The 24,443-nt window shown below is 39.0% G+C and overlaps 1 protein-coding gene across 2 annotated transcripts in view; it reads right to left on the reverse strand.

Moving 5' to 3' along the window:
* Positions 1 to 24,443, reverse strand: part of BRINP3 (BMP/retinoic acid inducible neural specific 3) — a 227,529-nt gene that overhangs the window by 44,318 nt on the left and 158,768 nt on the right. For both annotated transcript variants that reach the window (XM_088060433.1, XM_088060432.1), the window contains exons 5-6: positions 16,945 to 17,050; positions 14,212 to 14,448 (exon numbers count right to left, since the gene is read on the reverse strand). In XM_088060433.1, coding sequence (XP_087916559.1) covers positions 14,212 to 14,448; positions 16,945 to 17,050 — 343 coding nt within the window. The remainder of the gene's footprint in view (positions 1 to 14,211; positions 14,449 to 16,944; positions 17,051 to 24,443) is intronic.

Below are 24,443 nucleotides of genomic sequence, written 5' to 3' on the forward strand. Positions count from 1 at the left end.
GGTCAGTTTTGGAGGAGGTTGGCATTTGGCTCTGTCTGACATGGTCTGGTCTCTTCTCAACACAGGCCACCCTTGCAGTTCCTCACTGACAAAACCTTGCCAGATAAACCTCATACATCTCCAAAAATCTTTCACAAGAGGACTCATTCCATGCTTTTCCCAATGACCAAAGTGAATCCCATCAATCAGTAATTCCCTGGACCGTCCTTTTTTGATGATCAGGATAATATTTGCCTTTCTCCAGTCATCAGGGATATTCCCCAGTCTCCATGATCTTTCAAAACAAAGAGACCTTACTGGGATATCATCTGTCTCTCAAAACCCCAGATGCAGTCCATTAACTCCCACAGACTGCCAGGGGTCAGGTTCTCTCCATAACCCTTGATTACTCCATTTTTCACTCCTGCTGTCTCCTTTCCCCTGCACCTCCTCTTCCTGAGCTCAAGGACCTGCAGCATTTGCTGGTGAAGACTCAGGGCAAAGAACACATTTAGTACTTCTGAAACAAATTCTAAAATCACTCAACCCATTCAGCAGCAGGCCCACAAGTCCTTGTTTAATCTTTTACCTCCAACTATAAAAGCTTTTCTTGCTGCTCTTGGCATCCCTTGCAAGCACTGGACGTAGCTTTTCCCATCACTATCTCCAAATGCCTGAGCAGTGTTCCTGAGTTTTTCCTTGGTAGCCTGTCCCTATGTGCACCTCCTGTACTGCTGCCTTTTTGCTTTGTGATTCTGCCTTGAGTTTTAGCAAATCCCTAAAATCCCTAAAATTTTAATATGTGACCTGAGTGTCAGAGTGGAGAGTTCTGCTTGAGGATGCTGTCCTGAAAACCCAGCCAGCCCTCCAGAGCTCCTTTGTGCTCAGAGCTTTCTCAGAGGAAGCATCTCCCCATTCCCAGGACAGGGTGAAGATGCTTTCATGAAGCCCAGGTCGAAGTTCTGCTGCTCTCCCACCCTGTGCTTTCCAAATCCTGACCACAACTAACACATGTCCTCTACAAACAAGGCTGCCATTGATTTTTCCATCCCCAAGTAGCAGTTCTTTGTTAGGAAATAGTCAGTCCAGCTCTGTGTCACCCCTTTTGATTGATCCAGTGCCTGTATCAAGATGTTTTTGCTGGCAACCTTCAAAACCCTCCTTGTTCCACTGTTGATTTTTCAGCACATGTCAGGGAGATTAAAGTTCCCCATGAGAAGCAGGGTCTGTGATCCCAACACATCCTGGAATTGCTTAGGGAGGGCTTCATCCATTTATTCACGTTGGCTGAGTGCTCTGTAACAGGTTCCCACCCTTGTTGGCCTCTCCTCTGACCCTGTCCCACAAATTCTCATCCCTGTTGTCCATCCCAGAGCAGAGTTCCAAACATCCAGGTTACTCCATAACAGGGAAGGCAACTCCCTTCCTCCTCATCCCACTGATTTCACACATTGCGTGCATTTGAGCAGCACACTGGAGATGGATTTCCATTTCCCATCTTTTACCACTGCTCTTGCTGCTGTCACCCTGCACTGTGCATTCCTAGGAAAGATTCCCCCTCTTCCTCACAGCCCCGAGCCCTGTGTGGTTCCTGATGCATTCCAGCTGTGCCATTCCCTCTCTGAGCCTCATCCCATCCATGAGATTATATTCCAGAGGCATGTGCTTGTAATAATGCCTTTCCAGATTACTGCCCAACAGACAAAAAACTACTTAAGGAACCCAAAACTTTACATTAAATTTAAAAAAAGGAAAATTCAGCTGCAGTTTTAGTTCATTCCTGTTGTGTTTTTCCTTCAAAGTAACCTGTCTCCTTGTCTCTGCTAATCATTTGCCCACACCTGGTTTTAATACAATTCCAGCCTTCCTTTGGCACAACTCCTAACAGCAAGCCAAACAGATAATATTGCATAAGGGAAAACAGTGACAAACACAATCAACAAGAATATTCAGACCAGAAGCTCTCCTTGAAAAACACTTAGGAAATATCTCTACTAGCTCCAGAAGTTTATTTCCCTACAGAAGAGGTGACATGGAGCAGCAAAGTCAGCCAGCCCTGCTGTGTGTCCATTTCAGGGCTGATTATCTTCTGGTGCTGTAAACAAGATTATTATTTAATATAAATACTGGCTGGTTTTTCTTACAGGTTAGGAGTTGAAAAGAAGACTGCCAGTTCATCACACACAACAGGAAAGCTGCTAAAGCTATTCATGTCACCACCAAGATGGCTCTTAAGTAGAACTGTGCAAAGAAAAGAAAAGAAAAGCCATTTTCTGAAAAAGGATTTTCAGCATTCTAAAGTTATCGTAAATCTTTAGAAATTTTCTCAAATTTTCTGAATGCCTCTAATTCCTCTGAAATCCTCTAAAAGGAATGTTGCAAAGTGTCCCTCTTTTACTTTGCTTTGAATCAGTCAAAATACTTCACCTTGATGGAATTGAAATTTTTTTGTTGCTATGTCAGCTTCTAGTTTCATGTTATAACATCAAAGTTATGAAGTAAAAAATTTAGAATGTACATTTCAAAATGAAGTTTAAATGCTTCACTGCATTCCTAGAAAACAAAAGAAAACAAAAACCCAAACCAACCAAACAAAAAAAACCCCAAAACCACAATTTTGCAGTTACTGAAAGATTATTCCTGGTTGGTTTATTCAAAATAGCTGTCTATATATTTTGTGACATCCTGTATATAAATCTTAATCTCTGCTACACTGCAACAGACTTTTCTGCTTAGACTACAAGCTCTTCAGAGGAGAGCCTGGCTGTTATCTATCTTCATAGGGCAGTTAGCACTAAAGACCCCAAATTTAATTGCTGCCATTTATTACAAATAATAAAAATAATTTTGTCTATTGCTCCAGGCATCTGCACCCTCCTTGGAGTCCTCAGTGGGAGCTGCAATTAGTGCAAGGAGCAAGAATTCTGGTAGGAAAAATCTCCTAATCCCCATTTTATCACACATTTTCCTGTACTGTTTCTGAAAACCTGTTGCTGCTCCAACAATGTGACCACCATTGCTGTCATTGTTATTCCATAACAATGCTTTTTTAATTTTAATCAGGGCAATAAATACGACAGCGAGTCAAATACCACTGTCAGCTGTAAATCAAGACCTGAAAGCACAAAGCTGGAGGTCTGAGAGGATATAAACCATGGGACCCACATTTCAAATGGTTGGATGTGATTGCTGTTCATTAAAGTGCTGCCTCAATATTGTGTGGATGTTATTAAAGAGATTTATAAAAGATAGATGTTTTTTAAAATCTCCCACCATGATTCAGAAGCCTGGAGAAAACAAAGTGCTAAAATGAACATATATTTGTTTTTATGTTGCCATGAATTTTAGTCCTTCGTGATGCATTACTCAATTTGTCAAAGAAGTAGCAGCTGTGTTCCAAGAAATATATGTTTGAAAATAATCCAATTCAAAGAAGCAGAAGACTGCAGCTGGAAACAACCTTATTTCTTCAGAGAAGAGATAGTAAATCTGAATTTTTCTTCCCCTTCTCCCTCCAATTTAGGGTAAATCAGCCAGTTCTCCTGATAATTAGAATATTTCCTTCTCCAAAGCAAAGGATTTCTCCTTTAAACTTTGTGAAGGACAAAGGGAAGGAAGGAAATGTATGTTTTCTGCACGATATGGTCTCTGTTTTACAAGGAGGAAAGGAAATCCACACTTCCTTTTGGACAGACTATTTCAAATGGAACAACCCAACTGCTACAGAAGCTTCAGGGAAGCAAATTTAGATGATTCTGGCAGCGGGGTCGATTTTTTTTGAGGGTGGGGGGGGTTTGGTTTATTTATTTTTGAAGTGAGGAATGCTGCAAGGATAGCTCCTCTCAGCCCTGTGCTCCGCCAGAAGGAAAGAACAGGGATAAATTTCAGCATGGGGGTGGAACTGGTGAGGAACAGAGACCCTCTGGTCAGTCATTATATACATGGTTCTGAGGAACCTCATGTAAATGTTGAAAGTGATGAGAGGAAATGGCCTCAGGCTGCACCAGGGAAGCTTTAGATTGGATATTAAGGAAAATTTCTTAATGGAAGGAGTTGTCAAGTATGGAACAGGCTGCCCAGGGCAGTGGTGGGCACACCAGCCCTGGGAGTATTTTAAAAATGTTTGGACATGGTTTAGTGGTGAATAGTGGGGTGGTGATTGATCATCTTAAAGATTTTTTCCAACCTTTATGTTTCTGTGATTCTATGATAGATGTTAGATATGTGTATAAATACACAAACACAAGTATATATTTGTATGTTATAGAGTTAATGCTAGTAATGTCAGCCTGTTACAGGAACACAAAACCAAAAATCCTCCTCTCACAAGGCTTGAAAGTCTCCTGGGGGCACATAAAGATGAAACAATTGCAGTCAAAATTGGTAGTGAAACCAGAATATCGTTCTATAAATTGTGGATTAATTCAGAAGTTCTGCTGGGCAGGAGATAAACAACCTTGTCCAGACTCTGCTACAAGCTGGAAAGACTCACATTTCCTACAATGAAGCAACTTGTTTCTTATTGTCCATCTAAATATGACCTTGACAGCAAGTTCCCTTTTCAGAAACCAAAAAGTCAGACTCCACAGCTGTCTCTCTAAGTCCCAGCGTTTGAAGGACGTTCCCTTCATTCTGTCAGGTTTGCTTTCAGGTATGATTTTGGTTCATTACTCCTTTAAAAATGTTTCAATCACTGCCCTTCAAAGGATGCTCCTTGGAAGTCACAGTAAGCTTTCAAGATAAATGCCTCAAAAATTTATCTACAGGCTATTTTGGAATTTTTTTTTAATAAGCATTTTAATGATTTCAATGTGGTTTAGAAGTAGTCCCACACCATGGATGTCACAAAGTCCTCTATTATCTTCCTACAGAACTATAAATTCACTTTAATGCATAAGACATACTCCTTATGAGCAGATATAGATATAACCTCTGTCAGTCCCAAATTTACCTTAGTTGAACATGCTGGGAACTCCTACGGTTCGAGGACTGGGTAGGGTAAGTAAACATGTAATGATTCACAGGAGGATAAAGGAGGGAAGAGAATGAGTGAAACTGAAAAATGTTCTTGGAAAACACATTGAAGTAAATAACCAGTGTTAAGCTGTTCCAGGAGAAAATTTAAGAAGCTATGAATCAGAACAGACAACACTGCCCTAGAAGAAAAGAGAGGCCACAGAGTGACATCACTCTTAATAAAGAAAGCCCAAAGCTGCCAAGGCAGATTGGAATTCCACCAAGAACGAGGGCATTTTGTCACTAGCTTTGAAGGGAATTACATTATGTCCTGTACATGGTGGACATAAGTAGAATTATATTAGATCAAGCCTTCTGCTCCTCCTCTTATTACAATGTCATCACAATGTTTGAAGTATCTCAGAGTGCAATGCCATGTAAAACTTTAATATGTTGATTTGCCAGGCGCAGCTTTAGCAGGAGTTGTATAATGCTTTTAGTTTTGGAACAGGGGTAATTATATCAGCTGTACCATCATTTTTGAAATAGGACAGGAACAATTTAGATACTGACCCTCTAAAGAAATTATGCAAATCCCACCTGTTCATTTTATTAAAGCAGTGACACCTCCACAGGGGTGAAGAGTTGGGGAGGGGAGCGTTGGTCACAGAAGGAATGGCAGCTTGGTGTATCTGCTCATGTTATTGATTAAACTTCCTGACAACCACAGAGGGAAGTTAATTACTGGGAGGCAAATTAACACCCCTGTAAGATAATAGAGAAAACAATAATTATATTAAGAACTCAGGGGGCTAAGTTTTCTTGGCCCTGAGCCTGAGCCTGAGGCTTTGAAAGCAAACCACCACTCTACTGCTCAGGGGCAAATAGTTTGAACCATATTGATTGAAGTCTTTATTCTCAGTGATTAAAAAGCACCTTCAGCTGCCAGTGAGTCAGTTCAGACTGTTCACAAGGAGTCTTTCAATTAAGATTTCAAACAGGACTCACTTTGCATGGCAATGGGTCTGTCCTGGTCAGCAGAGAGAGACTGGCTGTGCTGAGGGACCGAGGCACATCTGTGCAGGAGGGGCATCCTCCCAAACCCACAAAAACAAAGCTTATCAGACTGCAAGGTTAGATTTGTGGTGTTTATAAATTGAAGAAATCCTCCAGCATTCAGTTTGAATTCCAGATTTCATTCTTAGTCTTATTTTACGTGCATTTTAATTGAATCACAGCAGCTGGAAAAGCAGGAATACGTCACTGGGCTAAGTAAGGGAGGACTTCTAGTGCAAAGTGCCTTCACTGCAAATGATGGAGTGGGCCTATGAATTTATAGTCTGTCTGTGATGCCAAGTCAAACCTTGTCATCTTGTGATGTTATTTAAGATTGGAATCTCAACACTGAGTCTGAAAATCAGTCTGGGCATCTTTTTTTTCCATTATAAATGCAATAAGTTTCTTCTGATCAGAGTATACAACACAACATTTCTGTTTAAACTGACATTTCCAAATTATGCCTGCAGTTACCTTCTGCCCTTTTACTTTCTTTTAGTAATTTGAAACAGGTATAAATGAGACATTTGGTATATGTTCTAAAATGTCTGTCTTGGAATGTAGTTTCTCTTTGAGGGATTTCTGTTGGCCTTTTTTGGGGAGGAGCTTTTCTGGGGGCAGTGGATGGATATTTTCTCTTCTCCTGGAGTAGAAGGACCATAGCAAACACTGTAAATGCCAAGATAATTTTCACCTAGATATTAAATGGCAGTCTGAAATCTTTTAGGACAACATGACTGTATTTTAGACAGGAGTTATTGAGGGCATTTTTTAGCTCTTAGGGTTGTCATTATTACTGCTGGTAAGAAGGAAGAAGGCTGAGACCTGGGTCAGTGTCTCCATGATGTCAATCTGCAGGTTTGGCTTCTGGGAAGAATTACCTTTTCCACTTGTCAGCCAGGTGACTTTGATTTGGATGCAGCGAGGGGCTATAAAAAGGAATCCCATGGTGTCCTCTTCTGCTAAAGAAGTTTTAAGAAAGGATTTGTGTCTCAGGGACAACAAAAATCTGTGCCTTATTGGGGCAGCAAACAAAATTACCCTTGATTTTTCTGACTAGATAGAGGGATTTTTAAGATTAAGCTTCACATACTGAATGCAGATTTCCTGCAGCTTTTCTGGAGCTGTCCATCAGCAAGAAGATGACAGCAATAGTTTAAAATGCTTGTCTGATGAAGAGGAGAAGACTGTTCCAATGGTTGCATTCCTTAATGCACTGCCAGGAGATACCAATATAATCCATAATTAAGATTATCCCAGAACAACAGTGCATGAAATGGTGAAAAAGCTAGTACTTATCTGATGGTGCAGACTTCTTGCCCACAGATTTCCTGTGTCTTTATGTTGTGATTTACATTTGAGCTTGAAGATTTGAATTGGTCTTTGGCTCTCTTCATAATGCATTTGATTCATCACATGTCTAAGCTTTCTGCCTTCAGCACTGGACAATCTATTTAAATTTATTTACATTACTTTTTTCTAACTTGAAATTTAGTCCATTTAAATATAAGTGAAAGATATAACTATATTTTGTTTAACTGCCTGGCTTTGCACAGGCTTTCTTTAAGCATCAATATATTTTTAGCAAATTAAGTAAGACCAGCTGTATCTATTATTTTTTGATTGCTACAAAAATGGAATGAAAAAGTAACTCAACTGATGTATCACTCTGTATTGCTATGTGTTCAGCATCTAGGAGTCTCTACATGCAAGAATTATGACTATAATTCTCTTTTCTAAGAAGTACTAAGAGATTTGTGTAGATTTTGAGATCAGATATGATGACTTGCTATGGGAGGGTGCATTGGTTGACTGTTGGACTGTCTCTGATGTTGGAACAATCTCAGAATTCCTATTTTGCAGCTTCTTTACAGCCTCAGCAATCACAAAGGCAGTGCTGTCCATCTGTATCTAATACATGAGGCTGGCAGAGAACGTAAGGAATTCTCTCCTGAGCACCTGCACTTCCAGGTGTGAGCCAATGTTCGTTTCCAGCTTTGATTTTGCTGTACTTTACAGCAGTTTGCAGCCTGGCTGTTGAAAGCAACATTCACGGTGGAAACAGGGATCAGAGTGCTCCACAAGGAACTGTGGAACAGTTCTGAAGCCAGGAGTGAGGGCAGGGTCCTGTTTTATAAAGACACAGTGGGTGACCACAAAGGGTTGGTCAAACTTCTGTTGTGCTTGGCTTCCCTAAATCAGGTTCACAGGTCTGGGAAGCAGATGTGCTTAGTGGAAAGAGCCTTTCTTGTTCCAAAGTTGGTATTTTACAGCATGGGCTTGCTTCATTTGGGAAAATATTATCTGAAGGAGAAGCAGGAGCTAGCAAAGTGTATAGCAAAATATGGTGATTTTCCACATTTTGCAGCTTTGCAGATGGAGATATAAATTCATGACACTATTAAATTGATAGTTCTCCAAATCTCACTGCAGATTATGGAATGCTGGAGATGATCTTTCCTATTACTTTCTGTAGGCATTGCATAAAAGTAATTATATAGGATGCAAATGCTATCCCCCCCAAAAAATAATGGAATGGTTAGACTTCCTCATCTTCAGTATTACTGATATTTAATTCAGTAATAAGCTTATCATCTCCTCTATTAGAACCCACTTTCTCCAACCCTTTAAATCCAATTCTTTTAGACAAGGGATTTTGGGAACACTGTTATTTCAATCACAGTGGAGAAAGGGAAAAATATAATTGAACTGAGGAACAGGACTCCAAAGTCTCCAAAGAAATCTCTGCTGAGCAAACAAGAAAACTTTGTTAGCATCTATGCAGTGCTATGTATTAACTGAGGTTCAGACCTCATTTTCAGGTGAGCCATTCAAAACTGTGCATTTATTCAGATGATTTTAAGTCTGTACATGTAAAGGGTAACCAATGCTCAATAGCAAGACATCCCAGAGTTATTAGGGAATTATGAAATGCATTAGACATGAAATCCAAATCCAATGAAACCAGGGATTTAAGAATAGCTTGCACCAGCAATTCACTTCTGTTAGTATTTTGCAATAAAAGCAGTGATGGCAGATGGATGGACAATGAAAAAAATAGTTTCAGCAAATATTAATGTGAAAGTTAATATCAATTTACTTTGGCTATACTTTCACCACTTGTACTTTCTGTGATACTGAAATTTACCTTCTGAATTATCTCTGTAAAGCAGATACAGAAGTAACTGAAAAAAATCAAGCTCGACATTCTGAGAAGTTGTTTGTCATTTAAATCTATAGATGGATGCATCTCAAACTATTTGCAAGATGACTTTTGATTAATTCTGTCTGTGGGAGAGAACAGTGTTTGTGCTCAGTGGTCAAACCCTTCAAGGGCCTCCATGGCTCTGGCTCTGCTCCACTAAAGCTTCTGCTGGACATCCAAATCAAATCCCTGAAGTTAATGGACCACAAGTGATTCACACTGGCACATATTTCAGTTCTTCACTGAACCACCTTTGACCCCAGCTGTGGCAGGCAAACTTCTGTCCAGTCTGTGGTGGGCTTACTCTTTCCTTCCATCTCAGTTGGTATTTAAATTAAATGTTTAAAAGAATGAGTTTGTCGTTTCAAAGCTACTTTGAAATTATGTATCACAATATTTATAGTACATCTCCTGATCCCATGCTCTCCAAGAAAATATTCCAAAAGGGATTTTTTTGCCTTCAAGGGGGGAGAAAAAAACCCATTGCTCAGCATATTGTGAAATATGCAGAGAGAAGGCAACAAGCTGCCATTGCATGTCAGATCTGTGAAAATAAATGCTTGATGGAAGATTTTACTTTCATATTTCCAGGAGGTCCCATAAATGCTAGTGATAAAAAAAAAAAAATAAATTATGAAAATGCAATTTTGCCATTTTCTATTGTTTGAGCAACACTATCATCCATGACTTTATTTATTTTGATAGCCTTTTTAATTCTGAAAAATGAAACTGCACTATGGGGACTGCTGCAAATTTTTTTCAATGTCAGCGACCAGATCACCCTAAAAGAAAATTGCTGCCATTTAAATTGTTTAAACGAAGTGTTCAGATTTCCAAAGACACTCAGCAGCCAACCACACCAAGATTATGGCACAGGCAATGTGTGATCATGTTCTTATACTTGTCAGAATTGAGAGCCTGTGGATGGTTTTGGGGGGTCTTCTTGACTCTCCTGTGTTTTAGAGCAGTGGGTCATGATCTCCAGAAAATGCTAAATTGCCACTCAGTGTTGTATGTCAGAATTGGGTTCTTTTTGTATATTAATTCTTTAACACTCTCAAAATATTCCCAAACCAGTGATGTGTAACACAGCAAATTTTTTATCTTTACCATCTTCAACACTGCTCCAACCATAGGCTGTGGAAGTCCCACCTACTTCCAAAATGTGAGAATTCTTTCAAGGAATATTTTGACACTCTTTATCGCAGGAAACAAATCCCATCCAAGTACTTAGGTCAAACTTCTTTTCCTGAAACAGGAAGGTGGAGTTCACTGAGAAGATAAGGTAGGAGAAGCACCTGGACAAGTAAGAGCTCCTGTAGTGGGGTGGGAGTGGAACAAGAAAATTGGCAATATTAAAGAACAACTGAACTGAAAAGGTGAGGAGGGCTGCAGGACACACATGAAGATTGCACAGCTTTAATCTAATGTGGGTGGACTCCATAATCTGGAATCTCAGGGAAACTTAGTGACCTGTGATAGCAGAAGGTCAAACAGGACCACCTAGTTGTCCTTTAAGGCTGCAAAATCCCATGAAAGGCTATTTTCATGCACATCAGGAAAGGTAAATGGAACAGTGCTGGATTCCATTATTGATTGGTGATATTTTTGGTGATATTTTCAGGCTGCATGTTACTGGTAACAACGCAGCTTGTTGGAATGATGGTCTCAGGGAGAACTTTGCTTACACAGTAATTCAGCCAAACGCCTCAAGAAACTAATGAAATTTGTTAATAAAGGTTGAACAGCTTTCATATGGATTTTTGATAAGGAAACAACTGCTCATTTTCTTGGGTAGTAGTAGAGTCTGGAGGCCATAAGATCTGATAAAGGATAAGCAGATGGCTCAGAGTAAACAATTTGAAGTAGCTCTTGTAATTTCTTTAAGATCTTGGTACATAACCTGACACTAAGAGGTTATACAAAGCTCATTGAGCTAATGGTGATCAAGTATTTATTGCTGGAGGGCAGCTAGAGAGATGAAAAAGGCAGCCAAAATTCACTGTGAGATAAATAACATCCTGCCACACATCCTCCAAAATGGGATTTGAGTAGTTAAAAAGTGCCAGAAGAGCCCGAGTGAAATGCACTCTGCACATAAGGATAAGCATCACATGCTGAACTGGGATGTGTTTGGTCACGTAGCCTGTGACAGTCAGAGGGGCTCAGAAGAGAATTGTCACACCCAGCAGGCCCAGATTGCAGACCTGAGGCTTCCTGAGAGGAAACCAGGACAATTCTTTGATCACAGAGCAGCAGAATGGCTGAGATGGGGGAGAACCCCTGGTGCAAACCCCTGCTGAAGCAAGGCCACCTAGACCCAGCTGCCCAGGCCCATGGACACCCAGCCTTGGGGTAAGTCCAAGAATGGAGGCTCCACAACCTCCCTGGGCAAACTGTGCCAGTACTAGGTCATCCTCAGTGAAATCCAGCTCCCTGGTGATCAGAGGGAAATTCCTGTGCTTCAGTTTCTGCCCATTTCCCCTTGTCCTGTTGATGGGTACCACTGAGAAGAGCTTTGCTCTGTCCTCTTTGCATCCCCCCTTCAGGTATTTATAGACACTGTCCCTGAGCCTTCTCTTCTTCAGGCTAAAGAACCCCAGCCCTCTCATCCCTTCTTCAAAAAAAACCCAAAACATTCATCAGTTGTTTTATCTTGAACAGACAGGAGGAGAGATAACACAGAGAGTAAACAAACCACCTTAAATGGTTTGTTAAAAAGAATTAAAAAGAATATTTACTTCTTCCTCTTTAAATTAAATCCTGCCCACAGACACTCTGAATGGCCTCAAGTGAACCCAGTAAGTTTTACAAGTCTGTACTAGGGGACAAGATTAGTTTCTGGAGCCAGAAGACTATTTTGTAACATGTAAGCTAAGAAAGGGTTTGGCAGCAGAAAAGCTAAAAATTTAGTTCTCTTGTATTTAACTTTAGTTGACTCTGGAGTTCACAGTGTCATAGAAGGAAATTCATTAGTTCATCAGTTCCTCTGCCATTAATATGGGCCAGCAGTGAGTGCTCTGGATTATTTTGTCTCTTGCTGCTCGGACAGAAATTACTACATAATCTGGCCTCCTTTCTAGTGAATTTATTTTTTATTATAAATAGATTAGAATAAACCAACATACTGTTATCTCAGGAGCTGACTTCCACTGATTTAGACAAAAATTTAGCAGCTTTTTTGTTTTCCTTAATAAAGGTCACTTCTGTTCCCAGAAGCTGCTATTAACATGGATCAGATCACACTGATATTTGTTAAAGTTTTTTCATCATGGAAATACTGCTCAATCTCCAAATGTTTCAGAATATGTCTCAATGGTTATAAAAAAATATATTTATATAAATCAGTATGGCTGGAAATGCTTACAGACCATGTGTGACAGCACTGGAAGAGCTGCTCAGTGGTAATATATGATTTATATGAGGCTGGCTGCTCAATGACTAAGTTATCAATCAAAAATTCATATGCCAACTTTTTTCCAAGCTCAGACCCGTACAAGGTTACCTATCTCATCTTCCCATTAACATTTTTATGCAAAACACCTTATGAGATAAAAGCAGAAATATTCTAAGCTACCTCTGAGTTGTGGAAGTCATGCTTGGTATATTTATTAGATTAAAAACGATTTAAATATTTCAAGGGCTAAAGAGGGGAGTGTGGCATATGTCTTAATGATGTTAATAACCTAAATTTCACACTTCTTAGTAACCACACCTACTAACAATTACCAAATTGACAGATATATGTGAAGTTGGCATTTTAGTGATTCACCCAGCAGAGTTAAAGTGTCTTTTAAAAGCCCAGAATTTAACTCTTACCAGTTTTTCCCTGACATTCATGTCACAGACCTGAGCACAGAACTAGAAATGTAGCTGACAATGATTCAAACTCATAATTAACTTGATGATGATTACACAGTTTGCTGTAAGAATTCTCCACACACCCAGATGTGTTTGTTTTTCCACCTTGACTAAAATTGCTGTTAAGTAAGTTCCTACAAAGGACATTCTTCAGGCACCAAACAGTGTCACAGCCCATTCAGATAGGACAAAATATGGCAAAATATGTGCCCTGAATAGTCAATATATTTGCCCTAGTTTGCAAAGTAGTAAATGATAGCATGGCTCTACAAATAATTAAAGGAGTCTAAATAGTCACTGGGAAAATGCACCCAAATGTACACAAAACCAACACATGAATTCACACTTTTACAGTCAGAGATGTCTGACTGTAAAAGTGTACAGAGATGTAGTCAGAGATCCTCCAAGGAGAAATATTGTAAGTTCTGATGTCCTCCTGCAAAAAGTGAGAATGGGAATGGGAAAATGGCCTCAGATCTTCCAAACAGACTCAGATAAAAAACAACATCAGGTTAAAAGATTCAACAAATGAAATTTTAACTGATACAGGGTCTCTTGAAATTATCAGTTCTCTTGAGCTGAGGACTCAGTCTTTAACAATAAAACAAGAAATATAAAAATGAATGTGTATAAAATGCTCTTCATTCACACTCTTCTACTGATATTTATTCTACTCTTCCCTTGACCAGTGTATGGTCTTCCTCCTTTTCTCTTCTACTGATTTGTTCTCTTTCTCCAACACAACTCATTAGAACCTGTGATTTTTGTATTTTTTTCTGATTTTACTTTATCTCCCTCAATTCTTTTTTTTTTTTTTCCTCAACAATTTTTCCCAGGTCTGCTGAGCTCTCCTTACTTTTCCCACCATCTGGCTAAACAGCTGCTTCTGATAGCACTGAACAAGCAAGTTGTAAAAACAGTTGTTCAGAAGCTGATTTTACCTGTAGTTCCCATTCTCTGTGGGACAGGAAGTTCAGATGATCAGGACAGGTGAAATGATGTATGAAACAAAACTTGATGCATTAAGGAAAAAACTGATGTGGCACAAACGAGTTGTAAAGACAACATGGATTGGGCCAGCTGAAACCTAAACCATTCTATGAGATACAGCCAAAGAGGGGAAAAAAAAAACCCCAAAACTGAAAAAATCTCACCAGATTCTTCAAATTCACTGTTGTATGCATTCCAGGTCTCACTGATACGGATCAGGTTCTCTTCCATGGCTTGAATGTCCATGTAGGGACAGTTGCACTCCGGGAATTTGGGGCCACACTGACACCAGCAGTCATTGTCCTTGCAGATGAACTCCCCCTCTGAATTGCAGGCGATATAGCTCAGGGCTGCCTGCACAAAGTGCTCCTGCAGGTACTCAGGAAGGATGACCTGAAGACCTGAAGGAAATGGAGGAAATAATATGGTATTAAATATAAAGGAAGTTCTTGAGCCGAGCAGCTTCCCCAGCTTACCTAGCAAACAAACAAACAATTATGAAAAACAAAAATATAGAGAGTTTTTAGGACAGCTTGCACATCTGTCCAGCATTTGTACTATGTCATCTATTTCCTTTCTTAATAATTATTTTAAGACATATTCCTCACATTTCTCTCTCAGCAAGGAACATCCATCCACTAATGAGTAACCTGTATTCCTCAGACAGAGCATTTATTGTTTTAATCTTTCTAGGGGGATGGTGTAACATCAGCTTCTCCTTGGGAAGAGCTGCCGAGTGAACAGCAGCCAGAGCCTTGCAGCAGGAAATCACACAGCTGAATTTATAATCTTGGTGCCAGCAATAATGCAGATTCTGAAAATGCTGATGAAGGGAAAGCAGCCCTGAGAGGCAGAGTAAAGAGACAGCATAATCAGGAAAAGAGGTGCAAACATTTCCATCCAAAATTGGGCTCGTTTTCCATGTTTCCTCTGGCACAAGGAGATGTAGCTTGTCTAAATAACTCATTATCTCTTGTGATTCTGTAGGGGCAAACTAAGAAGGAAGGGGGCAATTGGGTTGGAAGAAATCTTTGAAAAATAAAATTTGTTTATTTATTTGTTTATTTTTCTAGCATTGGTAGCAAATTGCTCTGGGACAGTCAATTGCATGTGAAGGGTACGGCTACAAAACCTCGAGAAAGAAAACTCATTTACTACTAAAGTTTTAGAATGGAAAGGGTGCAAAGTCCAGCTCCTGTGGGGCTTCAAAAAACTCCTGCTACATGTGTTCCAAGTAATTCCTCATCATATGAATTGGTTACTTGGTGATTTAAGTCTCTTCTCCATAGGTACTTGGACAATTTCACAGAGATTTACCCCTTATTTTTAGGTATATACAAGACTACAGCTGTAACAGTAATATCAGAACCCTTCCAAGTCAAAACTCATATCACAATTGCTGAAGCCTGGTCTGACTGTGCTTTCTTCTGTCCTGTGTCAAAATTTGTAGAACTTCTCCCTGAGTAAATATTGTAATGTAGTTTTGTGCTTGTGAAAAATCATGAGGCTGCGAAAGGGAAAAAAAGCCCAGTTTGATTATTCTATTAAAGAGTTTACAGAGTTCTGATAATACATTTCTCCACATGACAACAAACCACAGTCTGCAAAGAGAATGCAAAGATTATTTCCCAAATTTTAACTGACAAACATCATATATTCTGGAAATTATCAAAAATTGTATTTTCTGGAAATATTCATGGCATCCAAGTGGAAATGACAAGTTTTATGTAAAAAAAAAAACAAAACCCAAACCTCTCTGGGAATTAATTTTATGTTTTTATGGATTTCATTGATTTTGGGGAGAAAGGAAAGGGGTAAAAACACATATGGATATTTTAAGGAAGAATCATAGGATCATGGACTACCCTGAGACTGAAGGGACCACAGGGATCTTCATCCATGATGTTCTTAATATCACCAGCCACCTCACACTTTTTGTCTGAGTGATTTACAAACTCATATAGAGAAATTTAAAACTTGGAAATAATTGTGTGTCTACCTTCAACTGCAAATTCAAAATTGTATTGTTCTATTGTGGCACAGAGTCAGAGGTATACACAAATACACACATCAAAGAGAATTTAGTGGGTTTTTTCATAGTCATAATTTGCTCTTGCTTTATTTTTGGAAATGAAAATAGGAAGTATAATAAAATATAATATATATATAACTTATAAAGTAAAAATTACTAACAGACCCTCCCATAAAGGGGGACTTTTGAAACAATTTTATGTCCTAAAATGCGAGCTGGGAAATGCTTCAGCTGGAATTTTGAAAAATAATATTATTTAGAAATGATGACTCTCTTCTTCCATTTTCTTCCTCTTTCTGTTTCTTTCTATTTCTCACTTTTATTCATACACAATTGCTACTATTTTCCTAATGAGTGAGATTTTAACTTTCCAAGTTTTGTGGGTTTTTTTTTTAAATTCCTGAGAGGAGGAGCCCTTTGACTCCTCCTGTTTTAAATTATTTGAAAGTGTATATCCTGCTCCTCTGGTGACTCCATTAACTTTGTTGGAGCAACTGCATGAGGTGTAAGCTGCTGCTCAGTATGTGCAAGGCAGGCTGAGCACATTAAATGTCACTCCCAGCTTGGCGGAATCTCTGGGAATTCAGGCCGTTTAAGAGGTGTGCCAGTGGATGCTAAATAGGGAAGCAAAATGTTAACAGGGCTATTCAAATTATTTTCTGATGGGTGCAGAAATTGTTTCTATTTGAAAGGCAACACGAGGTACTGACATTTCCCTCACTTTGGCTGGAACACACTTATTGCACACACACACACACGAAAAATTAGGAAAATGACCTTTTATGAGGTGGAAGAAAGAAAAAACAAATAGCGTGATAAATGTCACCCCGTTCCAAAACAAATTAATGAAATTGCACCTACATACCTTGCAACTGAATCTTATTTTCAGGACTCTGAACCAGGACAGAGCTGACAGAATCTAGGTTGTCATAGTTACTGCAGCCGAGAGGACCCGTCCGTGTCTCTGTTACCTGGTGGAAGGGAAGGGAGAAGCACTTGCTGGATTATCCAAAGCACACTGAGGAGTTCAGAAGATTGTTTCATAAAGTTTCCCTCTATTTCAGCCAGAAATACATTTTGGGCTTAATTATGGTGAAATAACAATTTAATTGCCAAAAGGATGAGTGTAAATGTTTTAACAGCAGGAAGTGCTATTTCTGTCACAGAGAATCCTTACAAACACTACACCATTACCAAACTACACAAATACTACAGCAGTATAACGCTAGAATGGTGTAATGCCACACCAACAGTCTAAAGACAATTTATTTTTCATAGCTGTGGGAATTACAGTTAGTTTGTTAAATATGGTTTATAAAGATGAGGACTGTGATTTTCCCTCTTGAAAATTGTGCACATTACAAGTCCTGCTTGAAGTCATGGAAAAAGCTTTCACTTTTCCAGTGATTTTTGACTTTTCTAGTGATGATCAGGATTTGGAATTAAAAACACTTTATGAGCAGTATTTATAATGATGGTAGTGGTGGGATGTTTTTTTTTCATAAACTAAGATTAGTTTAGACTCAAAATTCTGGGTATTCTGTCTGTTTAATCACCAAATCCGTGGCCAGAGAACCAAAATACAGCTGCATTTATCAAAACAGAACCTCCACAAGCAGAGCTCTGGCTTAACAGTGAAGGTTTGTATTTGGGATAGAGAAGTTGTTTATATCATGGAATCATTAAGGTCAGAAAAGCCCTTTCAGATCTTCAAGTTCAAACATTAACCCAGCACTTCCAGATACACCACTAACTCATGTCCTAGGCACCACATCATGGGTTTTGAACACTTCAAAACAGTGTTCAAAAACCATGGGAACAGTGCTTCCACCACTGTCCTGGGCAACTTGTACCAACGATTGTCCATCCATGCAGTGAATTAATTTTTTCTTAATATCCACCCTAAATGTCTATCCCTGGCACAACTTGGTGAGTAAACACATTTAAATAAAAGAGAAAAAAAATGTTAGTGATTTATATGCTTCCCAGAATATTATATATTATTCTTAAGTGTCAACGAAGTAATTTAAAAGGCCAATTTCTTTTTAAAATGAGAAGTATAACCTATCCCTTCATCATGCACCTCTATTTTTCAGCCACTCTGCTGGTACTTTCTACTTCTCTTCCTTTGACTGTTTCAGAAACTGTGGCCAGGTTTACCCTTATTTGGTATCTGCCTTAGTTTTGAATGCAACCGCTTCTATTTTCTATTTTCTATTACTTCAGGTATCATATTCAGCTCCAGATCTCCTGGAGAATAAGCCTAAATTACAGGGTCAGGGTGCAGATTTCCAAAATACAGACATGCACTGAGCAAGTGACAGCCATGCAAGCAGACAGCCAATGTGAGTTGTAAAGAGCAGAAGGGAGAAGGTATTTGAGCAGTCTGATTTGATGAGAATATGAAGGTTTGCTGATATAAACCCTGATTCTTCATGTTGCTGGGGCTTGCCCACAGCCTGTGGGTGGCTGCAGCTGGGTCATGATGTTCTTGAACCACTGAGATCTCACATTCCCCTTGCCCTTTTGCAAAGAATGCATGAGATTTTCTGTCATTCCCAGCTCCTGGCACCTTTCCATTAATTTGAGGTAGAGTTCCTGTGGGGGGACAGCCCATGGGGAGGACACAGAACTGGCCTCCACCAAACCTGTGAGCAGAGCTCGAGATGCATGAGGAAATGGGACCAAGCCAGGCTGTGTCCTCTCTGCACACATTTGGAAACCTTTAATATTTATGATAGGAGCTGATTTGCCATGGTTTTTGCTTCATCATCTTGAGCCAGCACAAAGACTCTTGCAGGGGGATAAGATTTGGATTGGATGTGGCTGGAATGACAATTGTGATTTACCTGTGATGCTTCAGTTCTCTGCCAACAACTAGTCTAAAATTCCATTCTAAAATATGATTTTTTAGAAGTACCCCCAGTCCATATATAGAATCTTAATCCCTTTATACAGTAACAAAGAGTGTCACCTAGATTAAATAAGAGAAATAGCCAGGAGACAAAAAAATAGACACGTAAATGTTGTAATTAATTTTAGCCTTACTCTGACATATTACTCTCAGCATTTGTCTATGCAATTATTTATTTAATGATCCATTTATTTTAGTTTTCATTTGCATATTATTATTATGATTTTCAAGCATTTCTCTATAAGGCAATGCAGCTTCATAAAGTTATATGGAATGTATAAATTACAAAGCAAATATTACAGTTCCTATCCATTTTTATTACTCTTTTATGCCCCCTGAAATCACAAAAAAAGGAAGGGTGGTAAGTAGCTTTGTAGTTATTGTGCCCCTTTCATATTTCTCCACTCTTATCTGAATTATGCCAGACATAGGTAGAGAATGCCACTGTTTTGAGTGATAGCATCTATAAATACCTTGATTCAGAAGAAAATTATATAGGGCAGTTTTGATATGATTTACAGACAATCATTGCAGTGAGTTAATTAAAAATAATAATAATAGTGATAGACAATGCTCTATAAATACCTCAGTAAATAAGGCCACTTTCTAAATGTTAATTTTCAATTCAAATCTATACATTTATATTATTCATTCTTTTACTTTTCCAGGTACATTCATACCCTCTGTCAGCTGCCTTGCTCTGGTACTCTTATCTTCTGCATAGAAAACACATTGCAAGAAGAAATCCAAAATGAATAGTCTCAGTATGTAAAAAAGAAATGCTAAAGAATATAAAAATCATCCAACCTTCAACTTTTGGCAGATAACAATTCTAGTCAGAGATCAAAGCTGTGCAGTTACATATGCTTTTGTATACTCTACACAAATCCTACTCCACACAGATTGTAAACCAGAAAAAATTGTGAGCAACTGATAAATGAAAGCCTCAAATTTCTATCAAATTGAGATCAAATGAAAGGATTTGATTTTCCTAAATTATACAGTTACAGACTGGTTTGGGTTGGAAGGGACTTTAAAGAATATCTAAAGAATATCCAACCCCTGCCAGAGGGACACTTCCACTAGACCAAGCTGATCCAATCTCCATCCAACCTTGGAAGCCTCCCAGCTTTTGGGGTAAGTTTGGTGATAAAAAGGCAGACTAGAGAAGAAGAAAAAAAAATTTTGAAAGGATAAAAAGTACATTAATTCTGGTATTAATCTTGTATCAATAAATATTATATTAATACAATAATAAGTTTGAGCCAAATGTTACTGATGATTTTACTTTTTTTGTTTCGACAACAATAGGAATGAAATTGGAAAGGCAATGGCACGTCTTTAATTATCTCCCAAGCAGAGAAGTGTGACTTTGTTCAGTCCCAAGATCACAGCTGAAAACTGTGTTTTGTCAGAAAGTGCATGAAAAACGATGAACCAAAAAAAGGAGAGGGACAGGTAATGAAATGCAAATTATGTTGAGATGTGGCATGGTCCAGAAGTGGCTGACATCGTGCAGAGCACCAGAACCTCACATTTGTTTTGCACGACCTGCACCCCACAAAGAACATTAACTCACAGAGCAAAGCACCACAGAACAAAGTTATTAAATAACCAAAAACCCCCTAAGAACAGTAAAAAACACCTGTGAAATCATCTGACACGCAGCAGGCAGGATGTTCTCCAGTGCCTTGTTTTCAGAGATTATCACAGAGCAGGTGTCCCTGAGCAACAGAGTTTTCAGTTCCCAGAAATAAACTCTAACATTTGGCATTAATGAGACAAATGCCTACAGTTTTCAGTCAGTTAAATCTCATAACCATGGTGATAATGACCCGATTATAAGTGCACTGAGAACATACCTCCTAGCACTTAAGCATGGCTGAATTCTTGTGATATCAGTGGGTAGTATTTCCCTGGGAAACAGCCTGCTTTTTTTGTCCATGATAATTAAGCCTATAGAAGGCTTTCCTAATAAAAGGGAAATACATTTCTGCAGAGATTTTGCTCCTGGTGTGTCCTTTTAAGTGCACGTAGCTAATATTCCTAACGAAGTGCCCATGCAGAGGTGGTGTGTGCCTCGCATAAAGGACTGTCCTCTTCAGCAGGACTCTTTAAAAATGGATTTGGCTTCTAAGGAGGAGAACTGAGCCAGCACAAAGGAGGATGAGGCAATGCTGGCCACTGCAGAACAGACAGCTGCGCTCACATTCACATAAACCTCTTTAATACCTTAAACATTCAAATGAGGATTTAGAGCAAACTCCTCGTACCTGCAAGGGAGCCAGGTCTGTTCTGAGTGCTTGTGCTGACAGAAGATGGGGGAAAAGTGTGGAACAGGGAGAAACCTGAAGGCTTTGGTGTTGTCCTGAGTAGCATGATGGTGGTGCTGGGCTGATGGCTGTGTCTGCTCATCTCTGAGGTCTTCTCCAGCCATGAAGGTGCTGATTCCACCACTCTCCTACCAACCTCACCTTCAGGCCTTGTCCTGCAGCCCATGCTCCCACCCCCTGTAGTCCCTGCCCATTCTGCAGTCAGTGCTCATTTCACCTTAAATAAAGAGTTGATCAAATAAATAGGCCCTAAATGTACTTTCTATTTCGATGTGGGTCTCCTGCCAACTCTCTTCTTTCTTTTCCCCCCAGGCTTGACAGTTTTTCACAAAAGCACCTTTATTCCAGTACTTCCCTTTGCCACACAATAGCTGCTGCTCCACTGCCCTATTTTTGTCATTGAACATGTTAAAAAACTCCTGCTAATGAGTGTGCAATTACAAATAAATCAAATTTTCTGAGCGTTCCAAGCACTGATACTTAACATACTACGGGCTAGATGAACATTTCTGAAGGAGGTACAGGCAAACCAGAAGCATTCACAATGTCAGGGGTTGGATTCATGTTTTCAATATGATTTTTGTAGTTGCCAGGAATTTAAAACAATACCTCAAAGGCATGACATATTTGCAACAGATTTTCTAGCAGCATAGAACTGACACTTTAATTTGAAGAGCCCCCTAACTCAGGAGACCTGGAAACACTCCCATCCTATTTTTCTGTCATCTGTAAAATGGGAGACGAACAGTAAACTTGATTTTTCTGCAGAAGAGATAATTGCAAAATTTCCATTAACTTCATTAGAAGGGAAATAGGGACTTCTTTCAAGTTTCTGGGCAAGGAGACGACTTTGAATTTTACTGAATGCAGCACTAAAGCTTCCCAAGAGATCAGACTAATCCTTCCATTCGCACTTCTTTGTTTCTACACTCCCAGGAATTTACTGTGAACCAGATTTTTACCTTAAAATAACAAGGAAATTGAAATGTATTCTCCTTACATAAACCATTATACACCTCAGAAATCAGAATATTTCAGGAGCTGGAGATGAACTCACACTATTTGGATTCTACTCTGTTAAATCTGTTGAAAATGTTATGATTTTTTAAGGCTGCTATGATTTCTTCCAGGTCTGTCTGATAGGGAACAATCCCCTCTCTGCTCAAGTCTATTCCCCGCTATCTCAGGGAGCAATATATTGTCTGTAAATTCCAGGAGAATCCACAAGAATATTGGAACAAGTCTGGCAGCACTGACAGCTCTGGCGTCACAGCCACAATTTTCCCTTTTCAAGGACATTTTAAATCCTGTCAGATGCCACATTCCCGTGCAACCTTCTGGATTGCAACAGGGAAGTTTGCAGGAAATGAGGCTGCTGGAAAACCAGTCAGGGCAGCAGTGCCAGAGCCTTTATTTCCTGCATTTTCTGGAATCAAAGGTGCATCAGCCTCATACAGAGAATAAGGACAGGCATTATCTCCAACAGAACAGGTTATCTCTTTTAATTAATCTTGAAGAGATGACAGTGAAGTTCTCTTACAGAGAAATAATAGAGTTAGCAAAAAATGTAATAAAAATGGAAGATTTTGTTTCAGTCTCCATTTAGCTACTTCTGCTTGCCCATATCTTACTTAAATTAACACTAATATTATTTTTTCTCAGCTTTTATTGCCTAAAGAGACAGCTGAGCAACAAACAGTAAATGAAACCTATATATTTGGTTTAAAAGATAAAATTAGAAACAGAGAGAACAGCACAGATACAAATTAAAATAATATTTCACTTTCATAAAAATCTCAAGGCATCTGCAGAAACCAGAAACAAAGATGCCTGCTTAAGAAAAACCCAATTCCCAACTTTCCATCCTTTTCCAAACATCATTCCATTACTATATAAAGGACAAAAGAAATTTGGGGGCTCATACTGCTCATAAATGTCTTCTTACATTTAACCCAACTGCAAAATCCCGTGCAAGGACTTCCCAAGAGTATTGGGCACAGGATTCGTTTCATGGACCAGCTCCTATAGGCAATGCTGAGGCCACTGGGATTTTTCACTGTGCCCCCATTAGTTTCTAGAAGAAAGAATGATTTTCCTATTTATCAGACTCACAGATATTATTAGTCATAACAATACAGCAGTTGAATGGATTTTTTTTTTTTTTTTAATGTTGGGAAAGTATGAAGAAAAAATATAGTCCTTCCTAAATCAGGAGAAAAAGTTAAAATGTTCCTTTTCTTTTCAAGGAAAAAGGTCCTCTTGATAAATATAAAAAATTGGTTTTAGATCATTTGGGAACATTATACCTTTAATGTGTTCAGTTTTTAGATCATGTAAATACTATTTTTCAAAAAAAAATAAATTTAAAAACCCCAAACTGGTGCCAAAGAAAAAATATGACAGGTTAACATTAGGTCCTAAAAAGAACATGAAAGGCATAAGTCTTGAAGCTTAAAAATCAAAATGATAAGGGCAGGTTAATTAAGAACACGATTTTCCATAGAGATTTTACCTTTGATTATACATTTCTATGCAATTCTAAAACTTAGTTGCAATATTCTTTTCAGCAACATCTCTAACAATTCAGTAATTTAAGCTGTTTCCAGGTCTTATATTTCCTGCCCAGAAACTCCTGGGTTATTTGTGCTGTCCGTGGCACTCCAGCTGGGAACACCCTGCACCTCATCTGCAGCAGGACATTTTTCATGTCCATTTTATTTTGCCATCAAACTCCCCCTCCTGGGGTTGTCATCCCAAGCTCTCACAAAGAATCACATTAGTGTCCATAACATGGGTGTCTGCCTGGCTCACAGAGATGTGTGCAGGGATTTATTTTTAGGTTATATTCTCATTACTTCCCACCCATTTATTCCCTCTGGTAAATGATTGCAACACATTTGCCCTTTCTGTCTCATTGGCGCGGCCAACTCTAAATTCAGAGTTCTGCTAAACTCTTGTTTTAGTGCAACTGGTTTTTAACGTGTTTTCCTGCTTCTTTGCAAACCTACCTACACACTAGGCAGCTACAACTGATCCATCATTTAATCTTTAAATCCCTATCAGTTGTTCAAGCTAAAGGGAATTTCCCTTTGCTGAATTTGTGTTAGAGAAGGAAAG

The sequence above is a fragment of the Pseudopodoces humilis genome, chromosome 10, assembly GCF_049639895.1.
Source record: "Pseudopodoces humilis isolate 2021_Gansu_Grassland_sample_001 chromosome 10, ASM4963989v1, whole genome shotgun sequence".
Taxonomy (NCBI): Eukaryota; Metazoa; Chordata; class Aves; order Passeriformes; family Paridae; genus Pseudopodoces; species Pseudopodoces humilis.